The sequence below is a fragment of the Stenella coeruleoalba genome (genome assembly GCF_951394435.1).
Source record: "Stenella coeruleoalba genome assembly, chromosome: 4".
Lineage (NCBI taxonomy): Eukaryota > Metazoa > Chordata > Mammalia > Artiodactyla > Delphinidae > Stenella > Stenella coeruleoalba.
In genome coordinates, this window is record NC_137149.1 from 130,327,458 (window position 1) to 130,341,119 (window position 13,662).

At 38.7% G+C, this 13,662-nt stretch overlaps 1 protein-coding gene across 3 annotated transcripts in view; it reads left to right on the forward strand.

Moving 5' to 3' along the window:
• MANBA (mannosidase beta) overlaps nt 1-13,662 on the forward strand; it is a 114,058-nt gene that overhangs the window by 40,679 nt on the left and 59,717 nt on the right. For all 3 annotated transcript variants that reach the window (XM_079920761.1, XM_079920762.1, XM_079920763.1), the window contains exon 8: nt 4,250-4,401. In XM_079920761.1, the coding sequence (XP_079776887.1) occupies nt 4,250-4,401 (152 nt within the window). The remainder of the gene's footprint in view (nt 1-4,249; nt 4,402-13,662) is intronic.

Sequence of the window (13,662 nt, forward strand, 5' to 3'; positions counted from 1 at the left end):
GATTTCTCCATCAAATCTGAATGAGATCCTTTCTGGGTAGAGTAATCTTGGTTGTAGGTTCTTCTCTTTTATCACTTTAAGTATATCATGCCACTCCCTTCTGGCTTGTAGAGTTTCTGCTGAGAAATCAGCTGTTAACCTTATGGGAGTTCCCTTGTATGTTACTTGTTGTTTTTCCCTTGCTGCTTTCAATAATTTTTCTTTGTCTTTAATTTTTGTCAGTTTGATTACTATGTGTCTTGGCGTGTTTCTCCTTGGGTTTATCCTGTATGGGACTCCCTGCGCTTCCTGGACTTGGGTGGCTATTTCCTTTCCCATGTTAGGGAAGTTTTCGACTATAGTCTCTTCAAATATTTTCTCTGGTCCTTTCTCTCTTTCTTCTCCTTCTGGGACCCCTATAATGTGAATGTTGTTGTGTTTAATGTTGTCCCAGAGGTCTCTTAGGCTGTCTTCATTTCTTTTCATTCTTTTTTCTTTATTCGGTTCCACAGCAGTGAATTCCACCATTCTGTCTTCCAGGTCTCTTATCCATTCTTCTGCCTCAGTTATTCTGCTATTGATTCCTTCTAGTGTAGGTTTCATTTCAGTTATTGTATTGTTCATCTCTGTTTGTTTGTTCTTTAATTCTTCTAGGTCTTTGTTAAACATTTCTTGCATCTTCTCGATCTTTGCCTCCATTCTTCTTCCGAGGTCCTGGATCATCTTCACTATCATTATTCTGAATTCTTTTTCTGGAACGTTGCCTATCTCCACTTCATTTAGTTGTTTTTCTGGCGTTTTATCTTGTTACTTTATCTGGTACATAGTCCTGTGCCTTTTCATCTTGTCTGTCTTTCTGTGAATGTGGTTTTTGTTCCACAGGCTGAAGGATTGTAGTTCTTCTTGCTTCCCATAATGGATTTTTTTATCCATATATGTTATTGTAATATAATGCATTGGTTATTTGAAAAATGTTGGCGTCTAGAGATTTTTAAATGTTTTCAAATGTTAAACCATTTTAGTATATAAATCACATTCAAATTTGTTAACATTACCATTGATGACTTTTGGGAAGCTGTCAAGCTCATGGTTGTGTATACAAGTTTTACTAAATCCTAATTTTTAACTGTTACTTGCCTTGAACTGACAAGACTCACTTCAGTCATTTTCAAGAAAATGTCTACCAAGTCACCAAGTCTGAATAACCATAGTTTGTGTGGCAGTTCTTTCAAGTTAAAAGAACCAGGTTTTATAAACCAGATGGCTAATTCAGCTTACAACTCAAACTGTGGCCCAGATACTTTTCCTTAAGACATCCATTGTGCGTGATGCTTTATTCATAGTTCCTATTTCATCATACAGTCTAGTACAGTGATGTGTACTCAAGGTTGGGGTTTAATAGAATTAATAATTTTTATTGCTTTATCAAGGACATCCTGAAGTGAAACTGCCCCCCCGCTCCCCCCTCCAATAATGCATGAAAGTGAAGGATACAGTGGCTACTAGCACAGTTTGGAGGCACTGCCTTGATTTTTGCCATGGCACCAGCAGTGTTACCCATTGTAAAACTCTCTCAGCTAATATGTGTGCTTCTCCAGCAAATGCAGTGTGAAAACCAACCCTATGAGATACTCTAGTGCTTTTTGTCATTGCTAGTTTTTAAAACATTATAATATGATGTAAAACAATGTATTACAACGTAATAAAGAATGTTAGCCTTTTGAAGAGTTTATCCATCTAAGTTTAAAATATTCAGTTCCTTTTTCTTTATACTTAGAATGATTGGTCTCAAAATGATACTACAACGTAACTGGCACCATAAATATTATTTTTAAGTGTTCCATTGCATAAGATACAATAAGATAAATTATTAACATCTACAAAGTGGAGGGCAATATGGCTTTCATCACAATCTCATTTCTTATTTATCATTTCACCCAGTTTCTTTGGAGTAGATTCCTCCCTTCCTTGAGTCAGAAGACTCTCTGATATGTCAGTTTCATTTTTTTCAGCACTTTTAAATGTAGACAGTGTGGTTGTAGGTGAGAATGTTAGTTTTCTAATCCCATTTTAAGACAACAATTTAAGACAAAAATTAGGGAAAAGCATATTAAAAGTAAGTTTTCTTTTAGAATGAGATAAAATATTGTTTAAATGAGTCTCAATTAAAATTAAAATTTGTTTTTATTTGAAAACTTAAGAATATTACATGAAACAAGTTAACAAAAGTACCTAGTCCTTTTGTGTTTCTGGGTAAGTTGCAAGGAAAACTTTGAGATTCAAAGTAAGAATTTATTGAACAGTAATGAGGCTACAGAGATTATAGCAGGAATAACCAGCGGCAGCTAGTAAGAGCACAGTAGTACTGAGAACAAATTGAGTTAATCTCTGGAAATGTACCTCTTCATACCCTCAACCTCTGCTAGAGAAGTAGAACACACCAGAATACACAAGCACACATTCCATTAGCTGTCAGAATGACCATGTCATTACACATCACATAGCTTCTGGAAAATTCCACTGTACACTCAAAAGAGAGTAAGAATGAAAAGGCAAATGATGTTTTAGCTTTACTGTGAAAATAATTTTGAACTCAGGAACCCCCTTGAAAGGTTCCCAGGGATCTCATATGGTCCCCTGGCCACATTTAAAGAACTGCTGTTCTAGATGTTTGAATCTACCATCAAGATGTTTTAAAAGTTACCTCTGGGGCTTCCCTGGTGGCGCAGTGTTTGAGGGTCCGCCTGCTGATGCAGGGGGCATGGGTTCGTGCCCCAGTCCGGGAAGATCCCACATGCCACGGAGTGGCTGGGCCTGTGAGCCATGGCTGCTGAGCCTGCACTTCCGGAGCCTGTGCTCCACAACTGGAGAGGCCACAACAGTGAGAGGCCCACGTACCAAAAAAAAAAAAAGTTACCTCTGGCAGTAACCATTATTTTTTTGCATCCTAAAACAGGTGTAGTAATTCCATGTCAAGATCCTCCTCATCCAGGCCTTGTTCCGTGTCTTCTCATAAAGTTAACTCTGATATCTTTTGTCATGTCATATTAATTAGGGCAAGAGTCAGAAAGTGGAAGAATGGTGGGCACTTTTATTACATGAAATAAGTTGATTTATTAATTATTTTTAACTAGAGAAGAAATGCATGATCTTGGTTTCAAGACAGGGCTTTGTTGGTATAGAAATGTGTCTCTCAGTACTTGATCCAGTTTATGGCTGGAAAGAATGAAGATTTGGATAAGAATGTCAATCTTTGCTATCTAGGGTCTTGCTGCTCACTTCTTAACTGTAGGGAAACCTGGCTGGACTGTCACAGGGACAAAGGTCTCAGCTTCTTCTCACGTAGCAAGGATAACACTGGACTGTGTGCTTCCATCTTTTCTTCCAGTTGGAGCACCACTTACATCTCCAGTCTCCATACCAGTGCTGTCTCAGACATTGAGTTTGATGTGATAATTAGTTAGGATTAAATTGCCCATTAAGCAAAATGCCTTTATAATAATGTGCTATTAAAATTGGAAAGTTGTTAGATTATGAAATACCTTGTACTGTATTTCTTTGATTCTAAAATGCATGTTTTGGCACATTTTAATAACACTGAAATGAGAATGTGTTTTTCAAAGATGCATCAGATTAACTGGTGACATATTTTCCCCACTTTCGTGAAATAGTATCAGTTTTTGTTTTAATTTTGAAGTGTTATCTCAAATATATTTCTTTTGACATAATTGCAAATGCCTACATCATGGGGAAGGCTACAGTATATTTCACTCTTTAATGGTTTCTGTATTTTTCTTTTCAAAGAGAAATAACAGGACCTGGCAATAATTTCTTTATATATATTTTTTCTAAAATGTGCACTTCCATATTAAGTACTTCATAGCAGATAGAAAATTAACACTAATTTATGTTCCTGTAAACTGCTCAGAAGTTTACTTTAAAAAAAATCTCTTTTGGGGGCTTCCCTGGTGGCACAGTGGTTGAGCGTCCGCCTGCCGATGCAGGGGACACGGGTTCATGCCCTGGTCTGGGAGGATCCCACATGCCGCGGAGCAGCTGGGCCCGTGAGCCGTGGCCACTGAGCCTGCGCGTCCGGAGCCTGTGCTCCGCAGAGGGAGAGGCCACAACAGTGAGAGGCCTGCGTATCACACACACACAAAAAAACCTCTTTTGCTTATTTTTTTAAGGCTATAGTAAACAATACAGTTTGGTTTTGTCATATGCTTATGTTTTAAATTTCGTATTCATTATTTAATTCTGTTAATAACAGGTTTATTTTAGGACAGTGGAACTCATAGAAGAGCCCATAAAAGGATCCCGTGGTCTGAGTTTCTATTTCAAAATTAATGGACTTCCAATATTTCTGAAAGGCTCGAATTGGATTCCCCCAGATTCATTCCAGGATCGAGTAACCTCTGCCTTGTAAGTTATCATCTTTTATTTCTTGTTCCTCTTCATATTATCAGTCCCACAGAGCTTAAGAGCTACTCATTTTAACTTTTTTTAGTTCCAGTGGAAGGAACCAAGAGGTAATATATAATTCTAGGATGATGGAAATTTTAGAAAGGATTTTAAAATCATTTATTTCATTCTCATGAGCTATAGGTAGTCTTACAGCTAAACTATTTGAGACTGCTGAAATCATCCAACGTTTATAGATTTTTTCTAGAGGAACAAGAAAATGACTAATGCACATTTTGGATAGTTAGCCCCTTTGGGGGAAAAATATGATTAAATTTGGATTTTTTTCTTTTTTTTTTTTGAAGAATGCCTTTTTTTTTTTTGCACACTTAAAAAGAAATAGGAACCCATATTTACCTTTTCATGCTAAGGTATTTGCACATTCTTTCAATTTTACCTTAATAAAGAGAACTAAAGAAATTTAAAAATTCAAAGTGTTTTTCTGAAGCTTTGAGAATAGAATTTAACAAGAAAGTATTTCCTGATTAGGTTTATAAACTACTATCTTTGTAACAGTGAAAATAAGCTTTGTGAAGTGAAAATAAACACATTTAACTTATTTAAATGTACAAACATGCATTGACGTATATCTTATGTTTAGAATGTAGATGTGGCTGGTAAGTAAACTCTAATTTTGCCAAAAGTTGTAGTAATATCCTTTTACTTCAAAATGTGTATAATGTTTTGAATTTCATATGAAAATGCAATCATTCTCCAGACACAACACAGATAATTTGCTGACTCTTCTCCTTTTCAAATGCTCCTTTCCACTCCTGGCAGGTTGGCAGTGGCTGTACAGCACAGTTGGGTCAATTAGTAAACCTGCCCATAGGTGGCTTTGCTGGGAGCACAGTGCTCTGAGTGTGTGGTCATCCTGTTATTGGCCTTTTTCCTTCCTTTCTGAATGCTGTTCTGGAAATGGAGGGTACATACTCTCAACTTGGCTGCAAATTTCTGTACTTACCTGAGGGTGATGTGAATAGAAATTGGAAACGCAGAAAGGAAGTTTACTAGATAAAGGAGTACTGGACTGGAGGAATTGTAAAAAGGGATGAGAGAGAGCTAAATACTAATATTCAAAATTTGATTTTTATCATATAGTTTGAAATGGTTATATAAAATAAGCACATACTTTCCAAGGTTTACAGTATTTTTCTACAGGAGTAACTTTAAGACAAAAATTTAGGAGGATTCAAGATGGCGGAGGAGTAGGTAGACGTGGAGTTCATCTCTCTCCATGGATGCATCAGGAATACATCTACAGATGCAACAATTCTCACTGAACGCCAGTTGAAAACTAGCAGAAGACCTTGGACAATGTAAAGGACTATAAAGATCCCTGCATAACTGGGTAGGATGGAAAAAAGGAAGGGAGAAAGAGGAGGAGAGGAAGCGGAATGGGACCTGCACCCTCGGGAGGGGGAGCTGAAGCAGAGGAGAGATTCCCGAATGCGGAGAAACCCCCTCTGTAATGGGGATACCCCCTCTCCGATGGGGAAATCCACTGGGACAGAATGGAAGCATTTGACGCTGTCGGAAGAGCTTGAAGCTGCTGATCTGTGGCAGATGGAACAGAGTGAGAACTACACAGACGGTCCGTACCTCGGCCCTATGTGCCCCGCACTGGGATGTGTGTTCACAGGTGTGCAAGGGGGCTGGGAGCTGGTGTGTGGGGATTGGAGAACAGGCTCAGAGCGAGAACTGCTGTTGGTTGTGGGGAGACGGACTGAGGGGACGGGAGGGAAGAAATCCGCAGCAGGGAATGCCTATGGAGGAAGACTGGACAGCCATGGAAGCAGGGCACTACTGCTGAGTCCCACGCAGGGGGAGGAGCCACTATTGTAACCTCTCTCTCCCCACATGTCGCTGCCTGCCGACGACAATAAAAGAAGCCTGCTCAGAGCTGGCCCTCACGTGCTGGCTGCAGGGCAATTAAAAAAATAAACAACCACCCTCTCAGGGCTGGCCCTTACATGCCTTAGGCTGGGTGCCAGAAAAACCCCAGCCAGGGCTGGCCCTCACATGCCTTATGCTGGGCCCTGGAAAAGGCCCTCACTAGGGCCATATCTCTTGCACCCATGGCTGCCGGCTCCCCTGTGCATTTGGCGCCGCTGGGGCTCCCGTGATCCAAGCAGTCATACCACCTCTGCACCCGGTCCTCACAGGGCCAGACCCAAGAGCTCCAAGGCAGCCTCAGGACCAGACTCCTGTGGGCGGACCACACGCAGAGGTGGGGATAAAACCAAAGCTGAACCCCAGGGACGGGGTGACTAAGGAAGAGGATGGAAAATCTTTCCATCAGCTGTACAAGATGCAGATTAAATCCCCATGGTCAGCTAGGAAGACCCTGTGTCTATGGAACATCTGAGTAGACAATGAGTGTTCCCACAAATGAAAACGGTCCAGCTCTGTCAGCTGTGGACTTTGGGGGCAGCACACGCAGGAAGTGGGCCACATCAGAGTCAGAGGGGTCCCCACAGGGCCCACAGCAGGTCTGGAGACCAGCCCAGAGCCAGAGGAGGGGCTCCTGGGGAGGCGGAGGGGGACTATGGCTCACTGCGTGTGCAAGGACCTTCACAGCAGATACCCCAGGGAAACATAATTATTACTATTAATTTTATTATGTTTTGATTCATTCTGTTGTTGGTTCTGGCTTCTTTTTTTTTTTTCCTTTGGTTTCTTTTTCTTTCTTTTTGTGTTTGTTCTTTTTTAGTATTTTGGGATCTCTGTGTTTTATAACATATTTATTTTTTTATACATTTCTGTTTTTACTTTGCTTTTCTGTTGTTCTGTGTTCTTTTCCCTAATTTTTTTCTTCCTCTTTTTCTTCAGTTTTTTTTTTAATATTTCCATTTCTATTTTGCTTTTCTGTTCTGTGTTTTTCCCCTTTTTATTTTATTATTATTATTTTTAAATCCTTGTTATCAGTTTGTTCTATTTCCTTGCTTTATTCTTCAGTGGGCACACTGCTTTGGTTTTGTTTTTAGGTTATGTGTTTCTGTTAGTATTAATCCTAATTGATTTCATTTTTGAGTTCTATTTGTCTGGTTGTTCTCTTGCTTTTTGTTTTATTTGCCTCTTTTTGTTTCTTTTACGTGTGTGTGTATTTCCTTGTTTCTGTTTGTTTGGTTTTGTTTTTAACATTTCTCTGGGGTTTTGTTTGTCTTTTTTTTCTTTAATATATTTTCTACTTTATTATTACTTTTTTAGATTTCTGTTTCTATGTTGCTTTTCTGTTCTGTCTTCTTTCCCCTTTCTCTTTCTCTTCTTTTTCTTCTTTAAAATGTCATGTTTTTCAGTTTTGTTTCCTTGCTTCATTCTTCGGTTGGCACTCTGCTGTGGTTTTGTTTTTTGGTTTTGGGTTTTTGTCGGCTTTCTTCTTAATTGCTTGATTTTGTCTTGGGTTCTTTTGTTTGTCTGGTTATTCTCTTGCTATTTGCTTTACTTGGTTCTGGTTTTGTTTCTTTTGTGTGTGAGCATGTCCTTGTTTCTGTTTCTATTTGTTTGATTTTACTTTTTACCGTTTGTCTGGGGTTTTGTTAGACTTTTTTTTCTTTTTTTTTTTAAACCCCTTTATTGCCGGGACAAGCGACTTGCAGGGTGTTGGTCCCTTGACCAGAAGTCGGGCCTGAGGCTCTGGAGTGGGAACACTGAGTCCAGGATGCTGGACCAGTAGAGAATTCCCAGCCCCAGGGAAGATTAATCTCTGAGAGCTCTCACGGAGGCCTCTATCTGAATCCAAGAACCAGCTTCACCCAACTGCCAGCAGCTCCCAGTGCTGGACGCCTCACAACAAACAACAAGACAGGAACACAAATGCACCCATCAGCACACAGACTACCTAAAGCCATACTAAGCTCACAGACACCCCAAAGCATACCACCTGACACGGCCCTACTCATCAGAGGGAAAAGGCTCAGCTTCACCCACCAGAACGCAGGCACCAGTCCCTCCCATCAGGAAGCCTACACAAGACACTGGACCAACCCCACCACCGGGCAGAGAACAGAAGCAAGAGGAACTACGACCCTACAGCCGAGGGAAAGGAGACCTCAAATACTGTAAATTACACAAAATGAGAAGACAGAGAAATATCTTACAGGCAAAGGAGCAAGATAAAAACCAACAAGACCAAATAAATGAAGAGGAAATAGGCAAAGTACCTGAAAAAGAATTCAGAGTAATGATAGTAAAGATGATTCAAAATCTTGGAAATATAATAGACAAAATACAAGAAATATTTAACAAGGACCTAGAAGATCTAAAGAGCAAACAAACAGTAATGAACAGCACAATAACTGAAATTAAAAATACTCTAGGGCTTCCCTGGTGGTGCAGTGGTTGAGAGTCTGCCTGCCGATGCAGGGGACATGGGTTCGTGTCCACATGCCGTGGAGCGGCTAGGCCCGTGAGCCATGACCGTTGAGCCTGCATGTCTGGAGCCTGTGCTCCGCAACAGGGGAGGCCACAACAGTGAGAGGCTCACATACCGCAAAAAAAAAAAAAAAAAAACAAAAAATACTCTAGAAGGAATCAATAGCAGAATAACTGAGGCAGAAGAACGGATAAGTGAGCTGGAAGATAGAATGGTGGAAATAACTGCCACAGAGCAGAATAAAGAAAAAAGAATGAAAGGAATGGAGGACGGTCTCAGAGACCTCTGGGACAACAGTAAACGCACCAACATTCGAATTAAAGGTGTCTCAGAAGAAGAAGAAAAAAAGAAAGGGTCTGAGAAAATATTTGAAGAAATTATAGTTAAAAACTTCCCCAACATGGGAAAGGAAATAGTCAAGTCCAGGAAATGCAGAGAGTCGCATACAGGATAAACCCAAGGAGAAACACGCTGAGACACATATGAATGAAACAAAAATTAAACACAAAAAATATTAAAATCAGCAAGGGAAAAGCAACAAATAATATACAAGAGAATCCCCATAAGGTTAACAGCTGATCCTTCAGCAGAAACTCTACAGGCCAGAAGGGAGTGGCAAGATATATTTAAAGTGATGAAAGGGAAAAACCTACAACCAAGATTACTCTACCCAGCAAGGATCTCATTCAGATTTGACATAGAAATCAAAAGCTTTACAGACAAGCAAAAGTTAAGAGAATTCAGCATCACCAACCAGCTTTACAACAAATGCTAAAGGAACTTCTCTAGGCAGGAAACACAAGAGAAGGAAAAGACCTACAAAAACAAACCCAAAACAATTACGAAAATGGTAATAGGAATATGCATATCAATAATTACCTTAAATGTAGATGGATTAAATGCCCCAACGAAAAGACACAAACTGGCTGAATGGATACGAAAACAAGATCCGTATATATGCTGTCTACTAGAGACCAACTTCAGCCCTAGGGATACATACAGACTGAAAGTGAGGGGATGGAAAAAGACATTACATGCAAATGGGAATTAAAAGAAAGCTGAAGTAGCAATACTCATATCAGACAAAAAAGACTTTAAAATAAAAACTACTATAAGAGACAACGAAGGACACTATATGATCAAGGGATCAATCCAAGAAGAAGATATAACAATTGTAAATATCTATGCATCCAACATAGGAGCACCTCAATACATAAGGCAAATGCTAACAGCCATAAAAGGGGAAATCAACAATAACACAGTAATAGTAGGGTGACTTTAACACCCCACTTACACCAATGGACAGATCATCCAAAACGAAAATAAACAAGGAAACACAAGCTTTAAATAACACATTAGACCAGATGGACTTAATTGCTATTTATGGGACATTCCATCCAAAAACAACAGAATACACTTTCTTCTCAACTGCACACGGAACATTCTGCAGGATAGATCACATTTTGGGTCACAACTCAAGCCTCAGTAAATTTAAGAAAATTGAAATCATATCAAGAATCTTTTCTGACCACAACATTATGAGACTAGATATCAATGACAGGAAAAGAACTATAAAAAATACAAATGCATGGAGGCTAAACAATACGCTACTAAATAACCAAGAGATCACTAAAGAAATCAAAGAGGAAATCAAAAGTACTTAGAAACAAATGATAATGAAAACACGATGACCCAAAACCTATGGGATGCAGCAAAAGCAGTTCTAAGAGGGAAGTTTATAGCAATACAGTCCTACCTCAAGAAATAAGAAAAATCTGAAATAAACAACCTAACCTTATACCTAAAGCAATTAGAGAAAAACAAAAAAACCCAAAGTTAGCAGAAGGAAAGAAATCATAAAGATCAGATCAGAAATAAAGGAAAAAGAAATGAAGGACACAATAACAAATATCAATAAAACTAAAAGCTGGTTCTTTGAGAAGCTAAACAAAATTGATAAACCATTAGCCAGACTCATCAGGAAAAAAAGGGAGAAGGCTCAAATCAACAGAGTTAGAAATGAAAAAGGAGAAGTAACAACTGACACTGCTGAAATACAAAGTATCATAGACTACTACAACCAACTCTATGCCGATAAAATGGACAACCTGGATTAAATGGACAAATTCTTAGAAAAGGACAACCTTCGAAGACTGAAACAGGAAGAAATAGAAAACATGAACAGACCAATCACAAGTAATGAAATTGAAACTGTGATTAACGATATTCCAACAAATAAAAGCCCAGGGCTAGATGGCTTCACAGGCAAATTCTGTCAAACATTTAGAGAAGAGCTAACACCTATCCTCAAACTCTTCCAAAATATAGCAGAGGGAGGAACACTCCCAAACTCATTCTATGGGGCCAACATCACCCTGATACCAAAACCAGACAAAGATGTCGCAAGGAAAGAAAATTACAGGTCAGTATCACTGATGAACATAGATGCTAAAATCCTCAACAAAATACTAGCAAGCAGAATCCAACAACCCATTAAAAGGATGATACACCATGATCAAGTGGGGTTTATCCCAGGAATGCAATGATTCTTCAACATATGCAAATCAGTCAATGTGATACACCATATTAACAAACTGAAGGATAAAAACTATATGATCATCTCAAGAGCTGCAGAAAATAACATTCCATTGTACATATGTGCCACATCTTCTTTATCCATTCATCTGTTATGGGCATTTAGGTTGCTTCCATGTCCTGGCAATTGTAAATAGTGCTGCAACGAACATTGTGGTACATGTATCTTTTTGAATTATGGTTTTCTCAGGATATATGCCCAGTAGTGGGATTGCTGGGTCATATGGTAGTTCTATTCAGTGCAATCCCTATCAAATTACCAATGGTATTTTTCACAGAACTAGGACAAAAAATTTTACAGTTTGTATGGAAACACATAAGATCCCGAATAGCCAAAGCAATCTTGAGAAAGAAAAACGGAGCTGGAGGAATCAGGCTCCCTGACTTCAGACTATACTACAAAGCTACAGTAATCAAGACAGTATGGTACTGGCACAAAAACAGAAATATAGATCAATGGAAATGGGTAGAAAGACCAGAGATAAACCCACGCACATATGGTCACCTTATCTTTGACAAAGGAGGCAAGAATATACAATGGAGAAAAGACAGTTTCTTCAACAAGTGATGCTGGGAAAACTGGACATGTAAAAAATGAAATTAGAACACTTCCTAATGCCATACACAAAAATAAACTCAAAACGGATTAAAGACCTAAAGGTAAAGCCAGACACTGTAAAACTCTTAGAGGAAAACATAGGCAGAACACTGTATGACATAAATCACAGCAAGATCCTTGTTGACCCACCTCCTAGAGAAATGGAAATAAAAACAAAAATAAACAAATGGGACCTAATGAAACTTAAAAGCTTTTGCACAACAAAGGAAACCATGAACAGCACGAAAAGACAACCCTCAGAATGGGAGAAAATATTTGCAAATGAAGCAACTGACAAGGATTAATCTCCAAAATTTATAAGCAGCTCATGCAGCTCAATATCAAAAAAGAAAACAACCCAATCCAAAAATGGGCAGAAGACCTAACTAGACATTTCTTCAAAGAAGACATACAGATTGCCAACAAACATATGGAAGGATGCTCAACATTCCTGATCATTAGAGAAATGCAAATCAAAACTACAATGAGGTATCACCTCACACCAGTCAGAATGGCCATCATCAAAAAATCTACAAACGATAAATGCTGGAGATGGTGTGGAGAAAAGGGAACCCTCTTGCACTGTTGGTGGGAATGTAAATTGTTACAGCCACTATGGAAAACAGTATGGAGGTTCCTTAAAAAACTACAAATAGAACTACCATATGACTCAGCAATCCCACTACTGAGCACATACCCTGAGAAAACCATAATTCAAAAAGAGTCGTGTACCACAATATTCATTGCAGCTCTGTTTACAATAGCCAGGACGTGGAAGCAACTTAAGTGTCCATTGACAGATGAATGGATAAAGAAGATGTGGCACATATATACAATGGAATATTACTCAGCCATAAAAAGGAACGAAATTGAGTTATTTGTAATGAGGTGGATGGACCTAGAGTCTGTCATACAGAGTGAAGTAATTCAGAAAGAGAAAAACAAATACTGTATGCTAATGCACATATATGGAATCTAAAGAAACGGTACTGATGAACCTAGTGGCAGGGCAGGAATAAAGATGCAGACGTAGAGAACTGACTTGAGGACACGGGGTGAAGGGGAAGCTGGGATGAAGTGGGAGAGTAGCATTGACATATATACACTACCAAATGTAAAATAGCTAGTGGGAAGCAGCTGCATATCACCGGGAAATCAGCTCAATGCTTTGTGTTGACCTAGAGGGGTGGGATAGGGAGGGTGGGAGGGAGGCTCAAGAGGGAGGGGATATGGGGATATATGTATACTTATAGCTGATTCACTTTGTTGTACAACAGAAACTAACACAAAATTGTGAAGCAATTATATTCCAATAAAGATATTAAAAAATACATATAGAAAAAACAAAACAAACAAAAATTTAGTTTTAAAAATAGTGTAATAGCATGACTGAAATTTGGAAGGCAGAGAAAAGATTTCACCTGTAATTTTTCTGTAGGTTTGTTTATTTAATGTGGTTACAGTTAATGTGTATATAATTTTGTCTCACTTTCTTCACTTAGCGTTGTATCCAAACCATCATGATTTAAAAATGTGTCCTTCTAACAGCTATTTGAAATGTGTTTATCAACCACAATGTGTTTTTTTTATCTTTTTATTTTTTTTAACATCCCCAAGGTTTCAAATTGGCATTTGTTTTTAAAACTTCTTCTGT